At 46.9% G+C, this 27,331-nt stretch overlaps 1 protein-coding gene across 3 annotated transcripts in view; it reads right to left on the minus strand.

The window, feature by feature from the left end:
* Positions 1 to 796: 796 nt before the first annotated feature.
* nova2 (NOVA alternative splicing regulator 2) overlaps positions 797 to 27,331 on the minus strand; it is a 47,244-nt gene continuing 20,709 nt past the window's right edge. For all 3 annotated transcript variants that reach the window (XM_058079051.1, XM_058079050.1, XM_058079049.1), the window contains 2 exons: positions 9,795 to 9,961; positions 797 to 6,876 (listed from right to left, as the gene is read on the minus strand). In XM_058079051.1, the coding sequence (XP_057935034.1) occupies positions 5,854 to 6,876; positions 9,795 to 9,961 (1,190 nt within the window). In that variant the 3' untranslated portion in view covers positions 797 to 5,853. The remainder of the gene's footprint in view (positions 6,877 to 9,794; positions 9,962 to 27,331) is intronic.

The raw sequence follows: 27,331 nt of genomic DNA on the forward strand, positions 1-27,331 counted from the left end.
GGATGAACGCTAGCATGGTCAGCAGCTCTGGGGAGGAACGGCACGGAACCCTGACACCTTTCCACCAAGCGCCCGCTTTGCTACGACTGTGCTCGGGGGCCCCAACCAAAGGTCATTGCTCATTCTGTCCACGCAGACCGCCATTTTGCCAAGTGGGCGAAGACCACCTGAAGGGATGGTCTTGGTCCACTTGCAAGTGAACTCTGACTAGAGCCACAAGACACAATAGGACGCCACCACCCACACTGGGTGGGTTGTGATGGATGGGAGGGTGGTTCAGGTATACCAACATTCCAGTGAAGTGTATTACTTGGCGGAAAGGAAGTTTGAGGGTCCAGTGCCCCGGACCCCCTTCCCCTCCCCCCCAGGCCTGCAGACAAGGTGACGCTAGTAGTAGTTATGTTATCGATGGAGAACATCACATGGTGTGCAGCAGAGGAAGAGGCAGCAGTGGGGAGGACAGTGATTGGTTGATTTGGTTTGGTCAGGTGACTGAGAGGTGGCGTGGTGGTGGTGGTGGTGGGGGGGTTATGGACAGTCGAGCTGAGTCAGATCACATGATGAGGGTTTGCAGCTATAACGTCAGGAGGTTCCATGAGGAGCTATGGAAGCCTGACTGGTTTTAGCTTGTTGGTGGACACTGGACACGACACCCCCGCCACCCAGACCCCACCCTCACACACACACACACACACACGCACGCACACGCATACTCACACCCCCCCCCTCCCCTGATGTGTTACTGTGATGATGCAGAGTGTGGTGGAAGGTGAAGAATAAGACAACAGAAGACAGGTGATGCTAAAATGAACATTTATAATGACTGCTGTTGCTGTGGCAAATAAGAATCTTAGAAAATGACCTCAAAGATATTATTAGCACTAGATGGCCCACTTCACTGGTAATCCACAAGTCAACAAACACAACTCACTAGTTTTTTTTTTCTCTTTACAAACACAATGCTACAGTTACATTAAATATTCAATACTCTTTACGTCAGGTAATGAATGTTGTTAAAAAGCAACCACTAAGATACTAATAAAAAAAACAAAAAAAAAACAAAAATAAAGCAAAACAATATTAATTTCACTTTTTTTTCCAGTCGTTCCCTTTTTTAAATTCTTGCTGTTATTTTGTGTCATGATAATAATAAATAGCTCATGTGTGGGAAATGGGGCGGGCAGCATAAATCAGGGGTGGAGCTTGGAGCCATGCGGTGAAATGAGACGTTTACTTCCTGATCTCACCTTTTGAACACTTGGGAGCAGGTGGAGATATGTGCTGACCTTTCATGTAAACCGGACTGTATTGCACAAAGGTTTAGCTCCGCCTCCTGAAGCACACACCTGAGCCGAGCTGAGCGAGTGATATGTCTGACAGTGGCGCCACCCGCAGGTCAATGACTGACAATGACTCCTATTATCACTACTACGACTACAACTAGTTCGTGGGAATACAGCAGCTAACTGAACACGACTAACAAGAGCACAACTAACAGCGACTAACCAGCGTCTTTATGCTGCCGCCCCCAATACGCCCCCTCCCAACCCCCGAACACTTGACAAAAATATTTACAATGAAAGAACAAAAAGGTGAGGAAACAGTTTTGTGTTTTTTTTCTCTCTTTTTTTTTGTCTGCATTTTTTTCCTCCAAATTTTTCCGTCTATTTTGTTTGTCAGAGCGTCGTCCCCGATGATGAGCAACAAACAAACAAAGAAAAAGAATCCAATCACATCAGCGAGCATTGCACAGTCTCACAGAGGTTGTCGTTTTGTTTTTTTGTTGTTTTTTTTTTGAGGGGGAGTGGGGGGTAGGGATGGAATGAAGAGTTATTGTCCCAAACAGCTGGATGGACACAGGAGGGGGGAGGAGGAGGAAGGTCAATAAAGTTCATGAGGTGGGGGGAGGAGGTGAAAGTTCAAACAGTTCAAGAGGAGGACAGAGATGGCGTCAACACTCCGCACGGCGCCGTCACAAACAAACAAAAAAAAGATTGCTGTCGTTAGAAGAATGAATCTTTCCCATCCAGGAAAATCAATGGAGCGAAGGGTGTGGTGGTGGTGGTGGGGTGGGGTAGGACAGAGAGGGGGGGGGGTGAGGAGGGTGACAGGTGCCCCCAACACTATGGCACACAATCAATGATGTCCCACGGCTGAAGAAGATGACAGAATTAGGAAAGCAGCTGGCATGAGCGGCGGCCTGCCTGTGGGGGGTGGGGGGTTAATCCTGGTGTGGAGGTGTGTGGAGAGGGTGGAGGAGGCGGAGGTGGTGGGCGGCAAAAAAGGTGCTGTCGGTTGGCGGCGTCATGAGCGACATCATGTTATGAGGGGGCGGAGCATGCTGGCTTCATGGGTGCCTTCGGGATGGATGTCCCACACACGACTATACGCTAAGAAAGACGCCCTCGACGCCTTTGTGTGTCCTCGCCACGGAGTTTGGCACTGGAGGAGGAGGAGGAGTGGGCAGTGAAAGTGCAAAGAAGAGGGTGCGTTCGGGGGGTGTGGAGGGGTAAACAGGCTACACACACAAAATGGCATCTTGTCGTCAGTTAGTCATCAAGCAGCAAAATAAACAAGAAGAAGAAACAGTGACATGACAAATGCTCTCTACACTTGCTGGTGTTCATGCCATCCCCCCCTCCCTCGTGTATGTGTGTGTGTGTGTGTGTGTGTGGGAAGGGTGGCGGGGGGAGGGGCAATCAGAAAAAAGGGCTGGTAGAGTGGGCGGGGCAGATGTGGAAGAGCCGCACCCCCACACAGAAGCGATGAGGTGAGAAGGTGTGGTTTGCAACGGCACGCCGACCGGGCAAACACGCACTTTTTTGTTCTTTCAGAAAAGATTTCGCCGAAATTGACAGGAAGTGGGCGTGTCACCGCAATACCGAATACTGACTTGCATAAAAACAACAACATGGAGGTACAGTATAAACTGTGAAAGCATTTGGACGCTGTTAGCAACGTTAGCCAAAGCCTCCAGTGTGCACGTGAGGCATTGGGGTTGTTTTTTTTTTGTTCTCAGGTTATTTAGTTCGTGATGGTTTTGTTAGCTCGCGTGACCCCTCCCCCCGCATGGTAATGAAACGACACAGTCTAATTTTTTTGTAGTTTTTTTTTGTAGTCCACACTTGACGTCATGCAATATATATATTTATATATACGTGCAAAAAAGTTAACATCTATTTCCACAAAATACATCTTCATTGTCACTATAAAAAGTTGTATTTAAGAATGCTAAGTAGTCACATTTTCTTCAGCATTATAATGCTAATGCTAAGCTATCGCTATGTTATTGTTTCATCTAGCCCAGAGTGGTAGTGCTGTTGCGTTTATGTCCTAGAAATGATAAATATGCTTCATTTGGCACTTTTCACATTTGTCCTCGTATAAAAGTACGTCTGCGATATCAAATCAACGTGAGAGCTATTTTGGCACGGCGTCAGCTAGTCGAGCTTCTTTAACTCGTGGTCAGCGACCTCCAGCTAAGGGTGGACATGTTTTTGCGTACATCAATTAGCATTTCTTAGCAGCATTTCCCACCAAAGAAAAGGAGAAAAACATCTAACTACTCGTAAAAGCGTCTAGACAGGAAAAGGACGGGACGAGACAACGTGCTAGCACATGTATTGCTTCCAGTACTCATCACATTTTAGCTGTCAAAATGTTCACTCCGAAAAAAAAGCAACTTCAAAGAGCGGGAATGGGAACGTGAACTCAACGCCGCCCCCCGCAGGAGCGTACTGGACAGGACACCCAAGCCGGCACCGCTTCCTGCTTCTGTCTCATGGATCCATCACTCATCATGGCACTTCTAAACACCTCAAATACTCGTGAAGACGACTTCAGGTTGGGACAATGTCTGCTGCACACAAGGCGGCGGCGTCCTCCAGCAGGACAAGCACGCTTCCCGTTGTCACCATGACGACACAAACAACAGTAGAACTTCCTTTCCAGCACACAGCGTCTCCCCAGGAGAAGAAGCAGCAGCAGCAGCAGCAGAAGAGGAGGACATGCATCATGGCCACCCATGGAGCGATGTGGTAGGAGGAGGCGGAGACGGGATGGGGGTGCGCTAGGTGGGAGGGGGAGGGGGAGGGTGAGGAGAGTGGATGGAGTTAAGATGGAGTAAAGAAGCCTCCTTACCAGAAAGCCTTGCTGGCCCAGTGACTCCATCACCACCAATTTGGGTCACATTGCTTCGGAAGAGGAGTCCCCACCCGCCCGACCCCTGCACCGCCCTCAGCAGGGTCCTGAGGGTGAGTAAATTATATGCACCCCCTCCACTCCTCCACTTTTTGGCATGTTTACATTCCATCACACTTGAATTTCTTTTGGATGTCAAACTTTTGGATGTCAAAAATTCAGAAATTGGTCTCCTGCGCCCCCCCCCCCCACCTTTCCAGCAGGAGAGGTGACCTTTGAACTCAATGGATTGATGCCCTTCATCGACCTTCTCTCCTGCCCGCTGAGGTTCTTCATATGCATTCCTGCCCCTTACTGTATATATAGTCATATGTCACATAATGTCATATGTTAGTGTTCCCTGCCATACAAAAGTCATCCAATTGCGTCCCTGACCTCGGAGGCCGCGAGAACCGCCCTCACCCCCGCCCCGCTCGCTCAAGAGGCAGCGAGGACCACCCCCTCGCTTCACAGTGCATTAAGACAAAAGATTCAGTGTACTGCGACTGTAAAAAAAAAACAAAAACAACAAGACAGTCACAAAAACAAACAGTATATTGAGCAGCCTTGCGTCCGCCACACGGGGGCGCCTATCTGTTTTTCGTGATATGCACGAGACTCCGCCCCCCCGCCCTCTGCCCCACTCGTCGCCTGTCAGTGTTGGCGTGTGTCAGTAGTTAGTCCTAAGTGCTATTGCTTCCCTTTAGGGCCACAGGGGGAGCAGCAGTGACTCCATTATTTTCTTTTTCTCCGTCAGAGCGCGAGGGAGGATCGGCGAGACAGTTGGCGTCAAACATGGCTGCCAGTGTTGTGTTCCCTGCTCAAACACTAGGTGGCGCCCTCTCTTAAATAAGACAATTATATTAGACTATGTGACATTAGCATTCATCTGCAGTCCAACGCTTAAATTAAAAGAAAATCATTTACATTCAAGATGAATTCACACGTTAACAAAGACGTGAACTCCTCAGTAATAAATAGTGATGATGTCATCACGCCGCCGTGCACAGTGTCGCTCGCGTGCTTCCTTCCTAGCTAGCCAGCTAGCGCGCTACGTGAGGTCATCGCCGTGCGCCTCGGCGTCACGGGGCCGGCGTGCACATGAGGGAACTCCTCCCACGACAGCCGCACCCCCACCTCCTCTTGGAGGAAAGGGGAGGTGTTGTGTTGTTTCCTTACGTGCACGCATCTCAACTTTGCAGTCATCGAGCCCTCATCAAGGGGGCGGGGCATGTCAAGAAGGGGGGGGGGCTAAAAAGGGGAGGGGCAAATCAAAGAAAACAAAAACCCTATAGGAGGGTGGGGGTGTGGGGAAGGGAGGGGGAAGGGCCCACGCCGTCCACTCGCCCCTCCCCTCCCCTACTTCCTGTCATTCAGCGTGTCCACAAACAAACATCTTAAGTTACAAAACCAAACAATAAAACAAACCAATAAAAAATCCAGAAAGACGTGAAGTAATAAAACTTATTTACATTTTACACTTTTTTTCTTGTTTTTTTTTTTCAGCGTGATAACTCCTCCCCCTTGTCATCTCAGCACATTTTCACTTTTTTGTAGTCGAGAATACTGAAAAGACGCAGAAGAAAAAGCCATTCCATCTGACATTCGTGCCCTCCTCTCCTCCCCCAAGCCCCGCCTCTTTTTCCCCTCCTCACTCGTGATTGGCTGTCAGCTTTAGCCCACCTTCTGGGGGTTGGTGGCGCGCACCCCCTGCTCGTAGGTGATTCGCTGGCTGATCAGGTACTGTGCGGCCTGCGTCGCCGCCTGTGAGCCCGTGATGGTGACCTTCCTGTTCCGAGTTCCGGGGATGAACTCGCCTTTCTTGGAGATTTGGATCCTGGCTCCGGTCAGCTCCTGGTACTCCACTAGCGTCTTCCCTCCTTTTCCCAAGATGGCTCCCACCAGGTTTTCCGGCACGGCGATCTCCACCACTTCCTTCGCTCCCTCAGCTAGCTTCTCCGTGGCCAGCAGCGATGACGCCACGAGCGGCGAGGCGGCGCTCAGGTAGCCGTTGGTGGCTCCGGTGGCGGCGGCCAGGGATCCCAAGGAGAATCCCCCCAGGCCTGCTGCTGGGTGGGCGGCGCTGGTGGACGCGTCGCTGGCGTAGGATGCCAACAAGTTAGCTGCGGCGGCCGCCGCAGGGTTAGCATTAGCCGCCACTGCGGCGAGCACCCCTGACGCGGCGGCGGGGTTGAGGCCGAGACCCAGCGAGTTGGTGTTGTACCCGTAGCTCGCCAGAGTGTTGAGCGCCGATGTGATGGCCAGCAAGTCATTGCCGGACAGGCTGGACATCGTGGTCGGGAAAGCCCCCACCCCCGCCAGGCCGGCCTGGCCCAGCAGGGACGATGCTGTGGCTGCGGCGGCGGCAGCGGCGGCGGGCATGACCTCGGTGGAGTTGGCGTATGGCGAGCCGGTGGGGTTGGAGTTAGCGACGGGGCCGGTGATGTTGGAGTAAGAGATGTTGAGGCAGGACGAGCTCTGAGGGTCCTCCTGGATCTTCTGCACGATGATTTCCACGGCTTTGCGGTTCTGCTCCGGCTCGCCGCTGATGGTGACCACACGTTCCTGCAGGTTGATGCCCTCGGGCTTCTGGGAGAGCTGCACCCACGCCCCCGACTGCTCCATCACCGCCTTGACTGTCGCCCCGCCCTTCCCGATGATCAGCCCTGCCGTGCTGTTGGGGACGATCAGCTTGGCCTGACGAGGACGACAACAACATTTGTAACATGGAAGTTGACAATCATCTTCACTAACAGTAAATCCATGCTTATGCCCATTTTAAAAAATGCAACACACAGAGAGGAGACGGTGAGCAGCATCTCCATGACAACCGTGTGAAAAACAAAAACATTCATGATGAAGAGCAGAGGACTCAGTGATGTAAAATTGTTGAGGGAGGTAAACAGGAGGGGGAGGGGCTGGGAGGGATTCTAAAAAGCCTGCTTGTGAACAAAAAAAAATTGACTCCCAGGGGGTCACTGTTGCCATAGAAACACAGCTCCAGTCCCATATTGAGAGAGGCGAGTGAAAGGAGTACTATGCACACACACACACACACACACACACACACACACACACACACACACACACACACACAAGTGCACTTTCCTTTGCTTTTAGAGGTCCACTGTTCAAATCACCTCAGTGGAGTAGATACAAATCCGACATAAGTCCAACATGCGCATCCCCGAGACAGAACGATGGCGTGACTCATGTGACCATTCACCTGATGCATCTTTTCCAAACCAACAGGTTCAATTTTCTGTCCGCCGCCCACACACATACACACACATGCGCACACACACACACACACTTTTCTCCCACAGAGCACATGTGTGTTTTTCTAAAAGCCACATGCGTGCGTGTCAGTGGGCAGCATCACTTCACAATGACCAACATCAGCGCTGAGCTGAGAAAAAAAAAAGATGAAAAGACGCCTCCTTGGTGGGAGGGTGAAGGAGGGCGAGGGGGTGTTCTTTGAGAGAGACAAACACAATCCTATTCACACACGAAGGACATCTTTGCTTCAAAGCACATTTCATTTGCAGCAAAGTAATGTGAGGTGAGGATAAGAGGCAAAGAAAACGGATGGAGGAAAGCCAGAAGAGAAGAACATTTTGGTGTGTGTCTGTGGGAACTTTTCTGGTTCTTCCACGGCAAACTCCCCCAAACATTCACTTCTAAGATGAAAGGTTCCAATTCAGTCCAGTCCGGCCTCCCATTCATTCATTCAGAGCTCTGACCCTATACTTTTGTCAATAAGCAGTCGCTGACATTCATGGGTGTGAATTAGCACCACCCAGTGGAGAGAAGTGGTAGGGCATGTTTCTGACGCTAGTTTTGACGTTGTGTTGTGACGTTGTGTTCCGCTTCTCACGGACGGTTGCTTGGCAACACAGAGTCATCAACCTGACTCGGCGTCTGATAATTAACTTTTCTTTCATTTTACTGCTGTCACCCCAGATGACTGCAGACTTTTACAACAAGCCTGACAGACGGCGCACCCAGAAATATTTTTTTTTTTACCCATGAACTTTTCATCCCACCCACACACAGAAGGAGTATAAACATCAGTGATGTGTGATCCCTCTGTAATGATCAAATCCGCCATCTTTATACGACACTCATTCCCCACTAATGAGCTTCTCCTTGTCCTCTTTTTTTTCTCCACTTCAATCCAACCTCTCCATCCTCCATCACCTCATGCCTCCTTATTTGTCACACACATACATACATATCCCACAATGCTTTGCTCCCACTGCAGCATGAGCTGATCGTGTGACAGGAAGTCTGAGCCGTTTGCATTTAGGACTTTCTCCCTCCTGCTAGCAAAGCGCTAATGTACTTCTAATATTCTGACTCTGTCTAAAATATTAGGAAGACTTTGTGAACTTCCTGTGAGTGGAGTCATAAAACAGGAAGTAGGAAACAGGTGTCTGTGCCCAGGGTGAAAGGTCACAGGAAATGGCCACAGGAAGCAGCCGAGTGGGGCGGAGCGTGCACAAAAAGACGGTCAGGACAATGTAGTGCGTCGTATTCGAATGTGGACTACAAACAAAATGTATCTCCACAATTGTCATCATTGGTGCGGCGTGACCTCGCTCATGGGGTTAAGTAAAAGAATTTATTCGCCTCATAAATCAGCTCAGTAACCGTAGCGTCATGTGACCTTTCCCTTCCAGCGGCAGCTGCTGGCGATGGCGGCAGCTGCCGGCTAACGAGATCCGCTTCCAGTCGCCTTCTTATCGCCGCCGCCTATCAATCATCCCGCTCCGACCCGCCCTCATTCCTTCATGCAAACACGTCCTATTGTCTCCCCTTGTCCCGCTGGCGGCACATGCAATAGCAGCCGCACGCTCCAAGAGAACCACAAGGAACTTTTGGAAGCCCCACCTGAAATAGACTGGACATCAGTCTGTTACTTATAAATAGTCCTGACAGCCATCACACGCTGAGGCTAACTAGCCTAGCTATTAGCTACAGCGGCTAATAGCCTTTAACAACATTAATATTAATGCTAAAACTATTATTTTTAACCGAGGTTAGCAAAAACCTAAGTCAGAGGTGCTCAAATTGCATCCCGAGGGCCATTCATGGCCCGTGGCAGAGTGTAGAAATAAAATGAAACAAACAAAAAAATAAAGGAAGCTGTGTGTGTGTGTGTGTTTTTGCCCAAAAATGTTTTTTTTTCAAACTAAATAAATTCATTTTTTTATCCCCACAATTTTCAAAATGTGTACCATATTAAAAATACATACACTTCTTTAAAAAATATATGTAAAAATATCAGTGGCCCCCTTGATTTTTCAGTATTCAGCCCCACCCCTAATCAAAACTCTAACCCTGTGTGTGTGTGTGTGTGTGTGTGTGAGATGCAAGCATGTTGTGTATGTTTTCAGATTTCACTCCAAATATCCTCCCTCCGTCATCACTTCCTCTTCCTGTTTCCTTTTCCCTCCTTTATCTTTTTAACTCCCTCATTGCTCATGTGTTGGTGCTCACATGTCAAACTCACACACACACACACACACACACAAGTAGAAAAAGTAAAGTACACACAGAGTAAAAGAGAATAGAGTAGAGAGGAAGCGGCAGTAGAAGCGCTGCCGACAGACCTGTTTGACGCGGTCGGGGTTGACGGTGGTTTGAGGTTGCAGGATGCTGACAGGTTCTGACTTCTGGCTGCTTTGAGGCATCTCTCGTACTTTTTCGGCGATGAAGTCGTGAACACCGTTCAGCGCCTCCACCGTGCCCTGGACTAGGCACACACGCTCTGTGGTGCCTGCACACAAACAAACATCACAAATGATGAATTATTAATGATTCCATACAGTAAGCAGTATAGGAAAAGGATGCCTTCTGAATGTTTCAAAAAGACAGTGGCTCTCTTTCTCTTAACTTTGTCTCCATTTTCATCCTCATTAGACACACACACACACACACACACACACACAGTTGCTGTGTTATCATCTCACAGCAGCAGCGTCCTCTCTCTCATCACATTGTTGGCCTGGTTCAGTCTGGCTCGGCCCAGAGGGACAGACGCATTAAGTGGGGGTTGGGAGGGGTTGTGAACAACTGGACCAAGAGTGAAAGATTAAAAGTCATTTTAATTCCGGCCTCACCGCCAGACGGGCGGCTCACTGGCGTGTGTATGGATGCCCGTGGAAGGACACATTACATCTATTTAGTTTTGTTACTATGAAATAATGACAACTCATTAGGCTTGAGGCCTGATGGCTATGCAGGATGGAAAGGGGGCGGGGGGGGGGATGGGGGGGGGGGGGGGCGTTTGAGCTAAAAATAAGAGTCATGATCCGTGTTTGTCTATACCTGGCTGCTCTGCTCTGTCATTAGTGTCCACGTTTTCTTTACTGGACGTCAACAAACATGCGTCACTGATAGCATTACACCAGACCATGCAACACTAGCGGGACATGGCCGCTTGTGTGTGTGCGTGTGTGTGTGCAGTGATACTGAGGAAAGTGGGCCTCGCCTCTCCCCGACAGCTGGTGCCCTCTGGGTAATCTGGGCTCGTCCAATCAGCATGGAGGATTAGCAGGCCATTGTCTTGGCATGAGTGTGTGTTTATCTGTCCATGCAGTGTGTTCGTACGTGTCTGCGTGTGTGTGAGCGTGCATGTAAGAAAAGGCCAGTCTGTCGGTGGAGATCAAAGTGACGCTGCAGCACAGCTGTGCCGCCGCATCCACGACCTCCTTCATTCCAAACATTTCCCTCGGGATGAGGGAGTCATCAAATTAAAAAAATAAAATAAAAGAAATCATGAATGCAATACAGGGGCTGCATGGTGGTCAAGTGGTTAGCGCGCAGGCCAGACCAGGATTCAATTCCACCCTCGGCCATCTCTGTGTGGAGTTTGCATGTTCTCCCCGTGCATGCGTGGGTTTTCTCCGGGTACTCCGGTTTCCTCCCACATTCCAAAAACATGCTAGGTTGATTCGCGACTCCAAATTGTGCATAGGTATGAATGTGAGTGTGAATGGTTGTTTGTCTATATGTGCCCTGTGATTGGCTGACCACCAGTCCAGGGTGTACCCCGCCTCTCGCCCGAAGACAGCTGGGATAGGCTCCAGCACCCCCGTGACCCTCGTAGAAAATGAATGAATGAATGCAATACAGTCCTTAGTCTGGGTGTGATGTATACGGAGGACTTAAACACTTGGACATATGGCAGCGTCGTTCACACCAGCAAGCTAAAGTCACTTCCTTCCACCACGTGCACCATCCGGAACATTCATCACCATCATCCAGGCTGCAGGTCTTTATATTAAAAGGCCTACTAGCATGACTCACGCCTTCCTGGTCCCTTGTCCTCCTCCTCCTCTCCCTGATGACCTGAGAGCTGTGCTGCTGATTTCTGACTCTGGCACACGTACACGCTCACAGATCAATCACAAAGTAAACAAAAACACCCCAATTTGATGAACATTTCCACCAAAATTCTGCCTGGGGTTTTGTATAATATGGCGCTTAACTAAGGAGTCCATTTGCCATGTGTTGTATCATTGTCATGTGGTCCCGACTCGCTGTCAGTGCATTTTTTGTTTTAGTTTGACTAATAAGTAACCTGCCATGGGGTCAAATACACTTGCGAGTGGCAGCAATTTGATAAGAATTCAAAAAAGAACTACAAAGATGACTCTACAGTCGCCACTGTCATGGTTTTTCATGCTTTATTAATAAAAACTATGCATATTTAAGCTAATTATAGAGATTCATTGTGGAAATTAAAAATGTTCAACCACTAAAGTGGCTAAAAGACTATATGTATCATTACACACCGGTCACTAATGTTCAGTGAGACACACAAGCACCAGACTTGTGTGTAGCCAGAACAAAGGGCTTTTACTGCAGTTCTGAATGATCTCACAACAGGCACAATAATCCCTAACATGGGCTACTGTTGCGGCCGTAACACACACCAAGTTCAAACTCAACTCTGACCCCCCCCCATCACAGAAACATATTTACAGCAACACAAACAAGCATGAGTCTTATAGTCTACTGTCTTGGGTAATACGAGGGCAAAAGTGACTATGGGGGTGTTATTTTATATCTAGAGGCCTCTTGTAATGTTAAAATATTGAGATTGTTTTCTATGCACTCCGGTTTCCTCCCACATTCCAAAAACATGCTAGGTTAATTGGCGACTCATAAATTGTCCATAGGTATGAATGTGAGTGTGAATGGTTGTTTGTCTATATGTGCCCTGTGATTGGCTGGCCACCAGTCCAGGGTGTACCCCGCCTCTCGCCTGAAGACAGCTGGGATAGGCTCCAGCACCCCCGCGACCCTCGTGAGGAAAAGCGGTAGAAAATGAATGTTTTCTATGTTTTCTATGCTCTTAATATGATTTTTTTAAATTTATAAAAAAAGAGAAATCACTGTCGTGTCTGGAACCGATTAACAGTAATAAATGATAGATTACTGTACTTCCATTAGTACCCTTCAACAAGTATAGACTGGACAAGCGTAGAGCTGCTAACCGGAAATGATAATGGAGTGCAGCACCCGCGTACTCAAAATGCACAGGGCTCCCAGTCTGAAGACTAAGTCGAAGTAAGGAAATTGGACTGTAATTGTTGGAAAATGGTGTTGAAACAACGGAAGTTGGACACAATCCCGTACACTGCTGGCATTTTTCCACATCATGCCATGTATATACCTATGAAAGGCGGGATAGGAGCGTGGTGCATTAAAAGGCTTTGGAAGAGAGCGTTTCTTTATCAGAGTTTATTCTCCATCAATGATCATTTATTATTCATGTTGTTTGCTAACAACATCATTATAAACACCCCACTTCAGGGAGTCAAACAGCCAGCTAGTAAAAGAACACGATAAAAAGTCAGACTTGACTTGGACAAAGTTGTCCTCTGGACTTCTACTTCCTCCCGCTGAGACGAGCGGACAAACCCAAAGTGACAGGGCGGCCGGAGGTGATGCCTTCACAGGTACGACAAAAGTGTGACGACACGCCGCTGATGTTCTGAGTTCTGACGCTCACACGGATCGTGTTGCGCCCGCGGACCCTGGGCGGGCCGGGGCGGATTGGCACAGCATCAACGTGGAAAAAGTCGATGCGCAGCGACAGCGGAAGGCTATGCGAGCCGAGATGGGACGAGGTGTCATAACAACCACGCCATGCGACGCTGGGGAGAAGTCACGGGGTCGTGACCTCTGAAGAGAATGTGAGTGTGAAGCTTCCCCTGCCGAGACTCTTCACAGTTAAAACAGAAGATGGCGCGAGAGAGAGAAGGAGTGAGAGAGCGAGCACAGCAGCGACAGAGGAGCTTTAGCTCATTAAGCTCATTAAGAAGATCTGGTCAAGGTGCAGGATTACCTCACGTTAGCCGGCTACCTTTGATCAGATCTGCTGGATTAGCCGCCTGTTAGCCACGCCGCTAAACACCTCCCACTTCCTCCTCGGGCATCCATGTTTTTATTTGCCCACACTCACACTCTGTCTATCTGCATAAAAAAACTATGTACTAAACATCAACATCATAACTCTAAGGTACGCTAATGCACGCCAACTTCGGATGGAGCTGACACCTGATTGGATGGATCAGTCTGCTGCTGTTACCTTGGCAACAAACTCTCACACAACTGTGTGAATGTACAAATCATACACGCACGTACTTGCAGCTGCTGGTGATGTCATGAGTGTGTGTGTGTGTGTGTGTGCGTGCGTGCGCTGATGTAATCAGGAGCAGGAAGGAAAGTTGGACGTGTTCTAGCTGCACTTCAAATCTTATGTGGACGAAAATGTGATGGGCACATTGTAATGCGCTGGCGTTGGGAGGGGGAGGGGTCCAAATGACAGGCAATTAGGAAAAAGCTATTAAAAGTTGGACTGACTGGGGTCATCTGGATTTTACTGGTCTGCAACAAGACAGGGAGTCAAGTTCTTCTGGAATCTCAGCGGGCTGACGTGTGCACCTGAGAGCTTCCACATGTTGTCGCTCGGCGTGTGCATGAGAACTGAAGCGTTTATTCAGTCAGTCAGTCTTTCTGAGTGTTTCTGCTCAAGTAAAGTTAAGCGCCCCCTCCCCCGTCTTTTATATGTCCTGGGGTCCGTCATTGCCAGATGCCTCAGAGAAGAAGAAAGTAAGTCTCTGTGAAGAATAACAAAAGAAGTTGGAATAAAAGGACAGGATTCCTCTGCACTGATGTCACCTTTTTTTCCCCTCACTTGGCCCAGGAAGTCCACCCCCCAGGGAGAGTCCCCAATCCAAATCAGCCCCTCCATGTCTCTCAAACCACCACAAGTCACCTGCGGCCCTCAAGGCCCCCGGAATCACACAAACACACATCAGAGTTTCACGCTCCTCTCGTCCACACTGGACAGGGTGTTGATAAATAAAAGGTCATGACATCACAGTGGAGAACTTAGCATCACTCTGTATTCCGACTTGCACTTTGCTTCCCATCCTCACTCACTCCTCCCCCCTTTTCCCATCCTCCTCACCCACTCAGACGCCCTCGACGCCCCCTTGACCTCTCCTCACAATCCCGCTCGCCCCCCTCCCCGGTTCACCATCCACCCTCCTGTGCTGTTCTGGTCTTTTCTTTGGAAGCAGGAAATGGGTTGCCAAGTGACCGGTACAACCGCCACCCCCCACGCCCTGGCCCCCACCTCTCCTGCGTGTGTGTTGTACCTGCTGTCACATCGATGTGAAAGCTCGGAAAACAATACAAAGTTAAGAAAACAGCATTGAAGCAAAAAAATAAGAAGTAAATGGTTTGAAATATGTAAACATGCTGACAGCTGCTGAGGTTGGAGTCATCAAAAGTCCAACTGTCAATGTGAGGTTTGATCATAACAGCGGCATGCGGTCAGGAAGTTAAAAAAAAAGTAAAAATCTACTAATGCTAACATGAGATAAATATGAATATTTGTCCAGTTATAAATTAATTTTTTGTATGATGGCTCAACTTGCACATTTCCTCATGCGAGCCCCTTTTCTTCCTCAGCATGTCAGCAATATAATGTTTGACACACCACGGCTACTTGTGTAATGTATTTAACATCGTTATTCTTGCTGCAGACAAAAAACTGCAAAAAAGTCATGAAGTAAACAGTAATTTGACTCCAAAGGCCAATAAGGTGGGAAGAGAAGAAGAAGTACAGTACTCCAATACACTCCACCATACGTGTCCTCACTTTTATTCACCTTTAAATGGGTAACCTTTTATACTTATTTTCGGGACTATGTGGACGGGGAAAGAGCAGCTACACACAACAATAACTCGCACAGAAAGCTTTCTAGATCTTCCAGACTCTACGCCTCTTCCAGCATTGTTTTCTTGGACTTCCTGCCTCCCGCCCAAACGCTCTGTAATTTACTCCTCCCGCAGAGCCCACTCTTCCGGGAATGCAGGTCCGCGTTTATTGAGTGCAGCCTATATAAGGAAGACAGTGATGTCCGTAGAACTCTGTAAAAGACAGCGTGAGATCCTAAAACTGTAATCCTAAAAGTGCTTACAGGGCCGACTTCCAAATGCGCACACCTCATTATCTGACACGTTGGTATCGTTTAACATGAGAACACAACATTGTAACATTTCTAGGTCGGAAAAAAGGAATAACATTATAGGTCCCCCTTAAGAATGTTTAACGGTGGCTTATAACATTGCCTTTACACTTATCATAGCTTTTATGATGGCCACAGTTTGACCATGGAACTGACTTTCCAGTACAAAAAGGCAAACAAAAACACGGGTTACTCTTTGTAGGCATCTACATAAAGGGTTATCAACTTTGCTTAAAAGGGGACCTATAATGCTCATTTGAGTTGTGGAATCACCACTCTTGCTGGGAATCACCAAATACAACAACTTCTGCCTGAGCTTGTTTTCGTAAACAGAGTAGCAGATCTTGGGGGAGGGCAGAGAGTTTATCTAGCTTACAGCTGTGACCATATAAGGAAGTTCGCCCCTCTGTGACATCACAAAGGGGCAATTTGACCATGCCTTTTCAAACAGAGCATTTTTTGAGCCATCCTAACCTTCTTTCAGGGCTCACTTCCAAATACATAAACCTCTTTATCTGAAACTTTGGCATTGTTTAACACGATAATACAACATTCTAACTAGATTTATAGGTCAAAAAAGTGGAAAAAGCACAATAGCTCTCCTATAAATATGTTATATTGTTTGTAATTATGGTCTGTGTTGTTTATTTTTTGAAAGCAAACAGTAAATACGTAAAACTTAAATTGATATAGTACATGGCCGGAGCCATGATGAACTCAAGTGCTGAAAAGGGTTTTCTCAAGAGTCGCCAGCGCAGCTAAAGCCAAGTAAACAAACACTTTGTCCACTTTGTTAGCTATATTTATATCACTGAATTTATATCACTGAAATCTTCGCAATAATCACATCTTGTCTCATACTGCCATGTTCGTGTTACTGCGCGACGTCAATTGGGAAACGCCCCTTTTTGTCACTCTAGTTCAGGGGTGCTCATTAAGTCGATCGCGAGCTACCGGTCGATCGCGGAGGTGGTACTGGTCGATCGCTGGTCGATCGCGGCGTGACATTAAAAAAATATCATCCCAGCATCAATGCCGTCACTTGATTGATATACAGGGCAGCCATTCAGATGACAACTGAATGTTGCCCTTCGGGCGACCAATCAAATCAAACAACGTCTCTAAGTGCAGCAGAACTTACGATGTCAGCCTATCATCCATCCCCGTGACTTGATTGACATACAGGACAACCAATCAGAAGACAACTGAATTTTGACCTTTAGGTCACCGCTCATGCGTAAACAACGATGCAAAGTGCTAAGCTAGTCGGCGAATTGTGTTAGATTTTAAGCCCTCGCTAAAGTTTATGGTCACTAAAATGAGTGAAGGAGCTGGACCAAGTAAAAAGACAAAAACTGGACCAAGTAAAAAGGCAAAAAACATATCACTTCCATACGGATATGGAATATTATACGGATATTATGATACGGATATTATCCATGACTCATAAACATTTGGAAGTGTGCTTGAGGCTGGCTATCAGCAGCTACTGTCCGGACTATGCATCCCTGGCTGATTCAATTCAGTGCAAGTCATCAAAGTAAACTCAGGTAATTACAAAAAATGTTAATAGTTAATTATGTGTGTTTTGCAATATTGGCTCATTTGGTTATGTAAGGTACATCAACATACATTGTACGTACAAATAATCCTCAATACATTTGAAAATAAATAGATGTTTTGCATTTTTGTAGTGGGTAGATCATTTTGACTCGGTCATTTTAAAAGTAGCTCGCATGCTGAAAAAGTGTGAGCACCCCTGGTCTAGTTCATCATGGCTGCCACCATGTACTACCATGTACTATGAATGCAATTTTTACCAATGTTACCTGAAACAATGTGAAGAAAAGTTGATCAATCATGTCAGTGATCTTTTTAAAGACTCACACAGTGCTGCACATCTGACTGTGTGAGTACATACAACTATATATACACACACCTACTCACCCTCAGACTCATCTGTCTCACACACACACACACACACACACACACGTACAAGGTAACAGGACCTGGTGTGAATTCCTGCTCAAACCAAATGAGTTCCCCACTGCGATGATTTAACTCGCACCTTGACCACACACACATACACACAACGGGGGTCCCCCTCCAATATTGATATCAGATGTTGGTCCGATATCAGCAAAAAAAAAAAAAAACGAGTGTCGGATTATATCAACCTGCATCTAAATTCTCAGATATGAGCACTCTGATACAAGCGGTGCATTCGAGACTTGGCTCCCGCACTCCTCTCTAGCAGTAAGCAGATAGAGCCCATGCGATGACAAAAACAGCGCTAGCTTGCTAAACCAAGTCCAAAGTCCACAAAAGATCTTGTAGCTAAGCAAGAAAAACGGTGGTGACACAGAATCGGAGAAGTTCCACACGACCAACCCCATCGCATCGCGCACCCGAAGCAGCACCGTCAAACACAGCAGGAGGATGCTAGCGAAACACCCACCCCCAAAACATCCATGCAATTGATTCATACTTGATTCAATAGCACATTTCATAAACAGTTTCCAAAGTGCTGTACAAAGTAAAATTACAAATTCATTCATTAATTTAACATAGAGCCTATCCCAGCTGTCTTCGACGAGAGGCGGGGTACACCCTGGACTGGTGGCCAGCCAATCACAGGACACATATAGACAAATTAATACAGTAAAAACTAATGAATCAAACAAAAACAAGAACATTAAAAACAATAAAAACAAAAGAAATACAAGAAATAGGTAAAACAAAAAACTAGGATCAAAGTAAAACCAATCATAAATAAAAGAAAATAATCTTTAAACTCTCATGCCGAGTTAAAAGAAAATTTTAAGAAAATAAAAGTACTTTTTGGGGAATTTGCCCATCAATCCCATTTGCCCATCATGTGACAAACATGAAGACATATTTATTTCCCTTTTCTGTGCATTATAACACAGGAAAACTAGTTAATTTGAGCTAGCTTACGATGCTGTCATTGGGATACACCTATTTCGACTATGAAGCCAACAACGTTGCATGGTTTGATATCCATGCTGTGATCACGCATTAACACGAACACTGATAATAACATGTAATAGTCGCGGTATCTTGCCGCATTTTGATGATTTGAAACACTACTGAAACTTCTTTCCTAGGCGTATTGATTTCACATTATGCTACTTCCGTCAACAACAGCAGTATAGGTAGAGCAACAACACTTACGATGTTCGCTCTCACTGGGATGGCTGTGTCTTCCAGCACAAGACGTGTGCTCCAATCCTCAGGTAAAAAATGCTGATAGCAAATTAGCATCTTGTCGAGTCTTTGTAGTGAAATTGAGAGCTAGGTATCCACTCGTCCGTCTGTGAATGACGCTGAGACAAAAATAGTTTTTCATATTAGCTCCTACAATAACAACATGGCTGGAGTTTGGTTAATATACAAATCAGTTACCATTTGTAAATGGAACACTTGGCGTTTTTTGTGAGGGCTTTAGTGTCAAAATAGGTACTTCCCATGATGTTCTTTGTTAATTAGCTCATATTAACTTGCTTTCTCGTGTTATAATGCACAGAAAAGGGAAAGAAATATGTGTTCATGTTTCACATAAGGATTGGGAGTGATGGGCAATTCCCCAAAAAGTGCAGTTCCCCTTTAAAGCATATAACTGTGGGGGGAGAGAGTGTTCTACAGCTTTGGGCCGACTCCAGAAAAGGCCCGGCCTCCCCTTGTCTTAGGTCTTGTCCTCGGCACCACAGGTTGGAGCTTGCCTTCGAACATCAATGAGAGCGCTGCAGTGAAAATTTGGACGAGATCCGAGATGTATCGCCTTAAAAACAAACCAACATCAGCAACCAGTTTAGGAAGGCTGAAATCGGGGCGAAACATAAAGCATCCAGCCGTGCTGCAGAGGTCTGGATGAACTGTAAACAGGAGAGTGACGTGATGAAATAAAAGTGTGTGTGACTTTTTCAAGATAAAAATTATTAGATTTTTATGTGACAGCCAAAGATGATAAAAACAGACATCCACAAAGCATGAGTACGTTTTTCCTCATATCTTCTATAGCTTACTATTGTTCTGTTTGATGAGTAATATCCTTTTCTAACATTCCACAAAAATAAGTAATAAGAGTATGTGTGATTTGTGTGGATATCGGATCAATATAATCAGAGGCTGCGATACTGGTATTGTACTGGAAGTGAAAGTTGTATGATGAGAAGATAAAAGTTCGCACATTCCCAAAGTGATTTACTGATGAATATGACTGAAGTTAGGAACGTCTTCCAAACTTCCAGCAGGAATGTGTCTTTTTCCCTTTTTTTTGATTCCTTCTTTCACCAGCATTCTTGTAATCATTCACACCGAGATCTGTGTTGCCTTGCTGAGCGGCACGCCGGCTTGCTGACCTTTAGCTCACTGACCTTCTGTGTGTCTTTTGTTGCATCACAGTTAGACATTCGCTGTCTTTACCTCGTTGAGTGTTATCTCCCTTGTTGGTATCTGGTGTCGCACAACTGCATGAATGGAGTGGCACCTGTCTTCATGACCAACACGCATCTATTCCAGTGTCTGTACTTCTTGACGTTCCAAGGCCTCAAAGTTATCTAAACATTCCCCTCTAACCTCAACTCTTAATGTTTGTGTGCGTGTCTCTATCTTTGGCTGTGTGTGCAGCTGACAGGGCTGAGGGGCAGTTGTGGTCACATGGGGGGAGGGGAGGGGGGTCAGAGATGGATTTGTGGGGGATTGCAGACTGTAAGGAGGAGATGAGGGGGCTTAAAGCAGCTGACACTGTCCACAACACTCAAATACACATGCATGATTCTTCCCTCCATCAGGCCCGTTGGAGCTCCACACTCAGACCTCACGTGTGTCAGATGTTCAAGTTCAAAGAGCAGAAACATGAAGCATCCTGCAGTCTCCCCCCCCCGCCCCCAATTATCTTACTGTGTTGACAAAGACTCACAATGGCGGATGCTCATAAACGTGCAATGTCTCAAGTGGCCAGCAGGAGGCGACTGCCCTGGCTACAACAGGAATTAACATTCATTCATTCATTTTCTACCGCTTTTTCCCCTCATGATGGTCGCGGGGGTGCTGGAGCCTATCCCAGCTGTCTTCGGGCGAGAGGCGGGGTACATCCTGGACTGGTCGCCAGCCAATCACAGGGCACATATAGACAAACAACCATTCACACTCACATTCATACCTATGGACAATTTGGAGTCACCAATTAACCTAGCATGTTTTTGGAATGTGGGAGGAAACCGGAGTACCCGGAGAAAACCCACGCATGCACGGGGAGAACATGCAAACTCCACACAGAGATGGCCGAGGGTGGAATTGAACCCTGGTCTCCTAGCTGTGAGGTCTGCGTGCTAACCACTCGACCGCCGTGCCGCCTCAGGAAGTAACAATGAAAAACTAATACAGGACAAAAGTGTGTACTGTATATGTAATTACAAGTATTCTCACATATGACAGTAAATGTAATTTCTTGGAAAAAAGAAAAAAAGCCAAGATGGCGCCCGTGGAGAGTTCCGGGGGACCATGAAAGTGCTTCCACAGACTGAAAATAAATAGTAAATTAGCATCCGTAATTGGTGGTTTGAGTCATAAATTCAGTGACGTTATGCAGCGTGAAAACTCTACATTTTAGTGGAAAATATGCGCAGCCGCAGCAGCAGCCGGCGACAATACTGATGTGATGTTGGTCTAATTAACTCACTGACTGACTTAATGACACCAAACTAAATATAACATGGATCATATATCATTTCAACAAAGTCTAGCAGCTGCTTCATGAACACCTCAACAACATTTTCACAAGTTCACACCTGTTTGAACCCGGCCCTCCCGTCCGCCCTTGCTGCCCTAAACACGCCATACTGTGACATTATTCGTTAACGGAGGCCCACCCCGTGCGTTAGTGCCCTGCTCTGCTCGTTAACGCCACAGTGTCTCGTTTATGGAGTGACTGTATAAGAACATTGTTATGTGTGTTAGTGTTTGGACAATGTTTACACACAGGAAGAGGTTGCGCACTTCAGGAAGTGCAAAACAATGGCATAAATGTGTCTTTTTGCTCCCTTTCTTGCACCCATTAGACTCCCACAACCTCAGCTTTACAGATGCCACGTCTGCTTCAGTAGGTGGCGAGTGTTGTGACGTCTACTGCCCTTTTTGTGCTCTTACCGTCTTAACTTAGCCTAGCTATGACACACGTGAGGATTAAAGGTATTTACCTGAATGTAAACGTGTACATATGTATTAAAGTTAACATTATAAAGGCCTGTCTTTGACTAAGTCCAATCTGATTCGTTAGATTTTTATCCACAGAGTTTGAAACTTTGTGACTTTGAGCCGCACAAAGGGACGTGTTTGCAAAAATGACGTAATTTGGATGCGGACCTCACGGGTGCCCCCAGCATAAGCCAAGCTTAAGACACCACACATTTACACATAGAGTGAATTGCTGCAATCAAATGTACTTACACACACGCACGGCTGGGTTTCAATGTAAACAACTCTGATGACCAAAAGTTTAGGGAAGAAAAATCAAATGTTTTAGAAATGTGATATTTGTTGCCGTGACGACGGCCGACCAAATACAGACGTCATATTTGAGTTGCATAACAAACTCTGAGCTTTACGCAACACAGCATAAAAAGAGAAGGGATGAAGGAAACAAGTTGTGTCGTTGGCGCATGTTTGCGATTGGCCGCAGAAACGCTCTTTAATAGCCCGTGGCATGTTGACCTCTGTGCACACACACACACACACACACACACACACACAGAACATTTACTCAACATCGCTGGTTGGCCATGGAGACCAGCATGCCTGCTCCTTTACATCATCTTCATGCACAATCTGGTCCCCATTTGTTCTGGCGGCATGTGTGTGTGTTCGTGGGAGCACACGTTTCAAAGTGCAACTCATGTATGACCGCATGTGTCTCACGTGCACGTGTGTGTGTGTGTATGTGTGCATGTGGCGGCGCAAACCACCGCCACACTGACACACACAATGTCCCAACATCCTCGCCGCTTCCTTCCCCAACGTCCAACATGACATTCCCAAATCCAACAGAGGGCAAAGCACCAAAGTGTGGCTGCCGTGGATCCTCTCCAAAACGTCTTTTGAGACGCGGCCAGCCAGCGGGGAGAGGCCATATTGTTTCGTTTTGTTTGACGTTTCTAGCGAGCATGTGAATCAAAGATAACTTCTCTTTTGATGACATCATGGCTTTGTCTGCAGTTTTAAAAACGTGAAAAGATAAAAAAGCTGCAGCGTCAGGGACAATGGATCCGCTTTCCTTGCCTTTCTCTCCTGAAAGCATGTATGCTAAGCTAGCTCCAAAGAGCCTACCTGGCACCCTGACACCCAGGTTTACGGATTACCGTCTCCTCTACAGACGCACCTGACCTCACCTTAATGACTCTTTGGTAACCATGGCGACGAAGTTGCCACTCCTCTCTGCCACCCATGTCCCAACTGTACGTATGTGCACGTGCTCACGAGGGTGCGCCTGAGCATGAATGTGTCGATGGCGGAGCCTGACTGGAAGTGTGACCTCATCTTTAATAATCAAAACCACATGGAATTTGATTACGTTTGATTCATGGCAAAGAAGAAAAACATGGACGGAGAGGGAAAAAAAGTTTGTTGATGAGGAGGTAACACATTCTAGGAAGGAAGGAAGGAAGGAAGGAAGGAAAGGAGGAAGGGAGGGAGGGAGGGGGAAAGAAAAATGAAGGTGGTAAGAAGGCAGTAGAGACCAAGGAGGGAAGGAAGAAGGAGTGCAAAACGTGCAATGAGAGAGGAAAGGACACAAGGAAGAAAGTTATGTGGGATAGGAAGAAGAGATTAAGAAAGAACAGAAAGAAGGGAAATCGGAACCAAAACAAGGACAGAGAAAGAGTGAGTCAAGGGAAGCATGGTAGGAAGGAGAGAGAAAGGATGAGAGAAGGAAAGGAAGGAAGAGTGGAATGAAGAGAGGAAGTCAGACGTAGAAGAGAAACATTTGGAAAAGAAAGAAAGCGTAAGAAGGGAGAAAGGAAGTAAGATTGTCAGATGCCTGACAAAAAAAAAAATCTCTCATCAGAGTGGGGTCAAAGGTCAGCAGCCTTGCCAGTCAACCTTCATCTCCCCTGCTGTCTCTACCAGCCATGTGACCCCATCTTTAAATCTGACTGTACCTAAACGCACCATTACATACACACACTTAAAGGGAAAGTGCAGTGGTTTTGTCAGAGAGACATGTCACAGCTGACGGCTTTGTAGGACCCCAGACTGAGTAGCGGAGGGGGGGATTAATCATAAAGGGGGTGATGGTGGTATTCACGGGGTGGGGTGTGGGGGGTGCGGCTGGAAGGAAGGATGGGGGCAGGGCCTGTTATATGGCCATGGTTATTGGGGCTTTCACTGGGGAGGATTAAAAATAATGGAAGCAGAGTGGGAGGGGGTTGTGGGGCAGCTGTGGAAGCAGCCCTATTGTTGTGCGTGCGCGTGTGTATGCGTGTGTGTGTGTATAAAGGGGTCCCCCTCACAAGGGATTGAGGAGGACGACGAGTTGGGTGAAAAAGTCTCCTCTGCGGCCTCATGATTGTGACTCTTTGTTTGCCGCTCTCACCTTCTTCCTGCGGCTTAAAGGTGAGGCTCCGCCCCCACAGTAAAGGGGCGCTGCCCCTTTAAGAGCGTCACATCTGTGCCAGTGTGCAAGAGAGAAAGTAAGAGACATTTGCAGATGTAGACCTTTTAAATATGACCCCTTTGTGCAAGCGCGGGGAGGTTGCCATGACGACCAGAGACGCAGAGTGTGAGTGTTGTCAAGGGCCAATCAGGATGGAGCAAATACACTTAGACTGTGTGTCTGTGTAGTGGGACTGTTAAGAGAGCGAATTACAAAAAGCACTCTTTTAAATCAGGAACAATCAGGTTTTTTCGGCTTTAAAAGTAAACTTTTTCTTTTTCCCCGAAACATCAAACAACATTCCATGAGGTGGATTTATCGACTGCGTGAGTGCAACACAAGAAAGCAAAACAGAAACAGAGGCCGTGGCATAAACACCCGCACCCACACAGTGTAATTTGTGATGGGTTTAAAGCTACGTCTTTTCCTCTCAGGGACGGAAGGCGAGAGGATCTGGACGCAGACCAAGACGTGAAGAAAGACATCTCTCTTTGGCTGCCTTACACCTGCTAGCGAGGGGGGGGGGGGGGTCTGCAGAGGAACGGGTGGGGGAGGAACAGCAAGTGGAGGGGGGCAGTGTGGAGGTTGTCACTTTGATTCTCATCACCGAGGCGATGGGTGTGCACGTCCCACAATCCTTTGCTTTGTCCAACAGAGGTGAATGCATGGTAACAGAGCATCGCTGTGGCGACACAGAAACAAATCAAAGTATGTGCGCTATTTGCAGCCAGACGAGCTCTCTGTGTGTGTGTGTGTGTGTGTGTGTGTGTGTGTGTGACAATGATGACTTATGAAGCGCAGAGAGCCATGTTGCTTAGCTAGCTCCTCTCTGAGCCCGCTGCTGTCATGAGAAGTGACACATCATGGCGGCGGCGGCGGCTCGTAGAAGGCGTCCATCACTTTAAAGTCTGCTGACTCGGACTCACCCTGCGGCGTCGCTTTTCACAGTGGGAGGGTCACGGAAGAGTTTAAAGCAAGAGGGGGGGGGGGGTCACTGAGGGTTCATGATAACAACACTATCAGCTCGTTGGAGTGACTTTGAGTAGTCACGTGATCACAGCCTGAACTTTATTCCCTCAAAAAAAAAAACTTTGCTCCTCCTGCCAGTTATTCATCACCGTCACCTTGCATAACCAAATCTCGGTACCACAATCTTGACACTTTTGCTGGGTGTCTGTAGATTACAAAATGAGTGAGCACAGAGGTACACTTTCTCCTTCTACCATGGCAGATGGGGACACCCCCCACTTCCCTCCTTCCTCCTCCTCCTCCTCCTCATGACCGGGGTCAAAGAAGCTATTGTCATACAGAGAGCCACGCCCCCCCACCATTGTCCACAACAGTTGGGAAGCATTTGAGCTCATAGAAACCTCTGCACATTCAACTTTCCTTCTCCTTTCTCCCCTTTATTCACCTCGCTCCTTTCACTAGGCCTTCCTCCTCCCCTTTCTCCTCCTCCTCAGATAGCTGGACCGGATTGCGCTCACAAAACAAATGATGAAAATAAAAAAAGTACTTTATCAGCAGAACTTTTAAGTCGTCTCTGGCAAGTGAGCAGAGAAGAAGATTTGAATGCCGTGACACAACAGTGGAACTATTTAAAAACACTTTAAGTAGCTTCAGAGCTACAGACCGTGGGCCATACACAGCCCCCCCCCTTTAGCATTGTAGCTGCAAATGCCACAAACCCCTAAAAAGAAGTGCATGAGTGAAATGTTGCAAGTCGGGCCAGACCTGAAGGATTCCCTCTAAAGAAGCGCTTCACAAACAGTGGGGCGGGGTGTGCGGAATTGTCAGGGAGGGCGGGAGAGGCTTTCATTTCAATACAGACCTACCAACATTTACACATTTATAGTACTCAACATGCAATTTGACTCCTGAGTACGCGCTCCATTTTGTTGCATTTTCCTGTTTTCATATTCAAGTTCAGTCTGTCCGCAGATAAATGAATAAATAAATAATATCTGTTTCTCTAGTACTTCAAATGGGGGGGGGGGGGGGGGGTGCAAAAAAATGTTGTCCCTTAAGGGGGGTATGATAGTCAATAATTGAGAAGCACTGCTCTAAAGACATGAGGGATGTCCAGAAGAAAGCTGGAATGAAAAGATAAATGTTCTTTCATTTTCTTTAACACTTTATTTGGTTTATATGTGTTCTTGCCAGCATTTGCAGCATTTTTCTTTTTCATGAGCATTAGCTTCTTGTCCCGGTCACCCACCATGAAGAAAATGTCCAATTCAATTCGATTTTTTAGTTGGTCTGTCTTTACAGGCTGGTATAATACTTTTAGCATGCGGTAATGCAAAACGAGTGCCAGGTTTTGAAAGTACTCCTGAAAAACGAGACCAGGCTGCTGACCTCACGTCTTCTTTTTTCGTCCTCTGTTAAGACACAAAAGACGTGCATGTGTTTGTCGTCCGTTTCTGCTCTTTTGATTCGTTTGTACTTTTATATCTCCAGCGTTTGCTTTGGTTGCACTGCTGACAACAGACTGCCTCGTCTTTGCTCATGGTTGTGATGACCTGGCACAATGAATGTTTGATTTATTTGGTTTGAATATTTGGGATTGAAGCAGAAGAAGCGGCAGCAGCAATGTGGAGGAAACATTTCTATCATAAAATGGCTGACAAAATGTGTAGTTTGTGTCATTTATGATTACTCATCATGTATGCTGCAGTAAGCTGGAAGTCTTTAATACAATGCAGTAACATTAGTGTCAGCCACACAGTCATCCATCACGTTCAACTTGTGTGTGCTTACGTTTCTCCTTTATTGCCAACATTTGAACTTTTCATGTCCAACTCCTTGCAGTGTGTGCGCCAAGCTGCGCTCGTGTGTATGTCTGTGTGACGATGCGGTTAGCCTTGACAAGCTGTGACATAATACACACAGACACACAGGCGTACAACCAACACAGTCAAACCGC

This window comes from Doryrhamphus excisus, chromosome 8 (assembly GCF_030265055.1).
Source record: "Doryrhamphus excisus isolate RoL2022-K1 chromosome 8, RoL_Dexc_1.0, whole genome shotgun sequence".
Lineage (NCBI taxonomy): Eukaryota > Metazoa > Chordata > Actinopteri > Syngnathiformes > Syngnathidae > Doryrhamphus > Doryrhamphus excisus.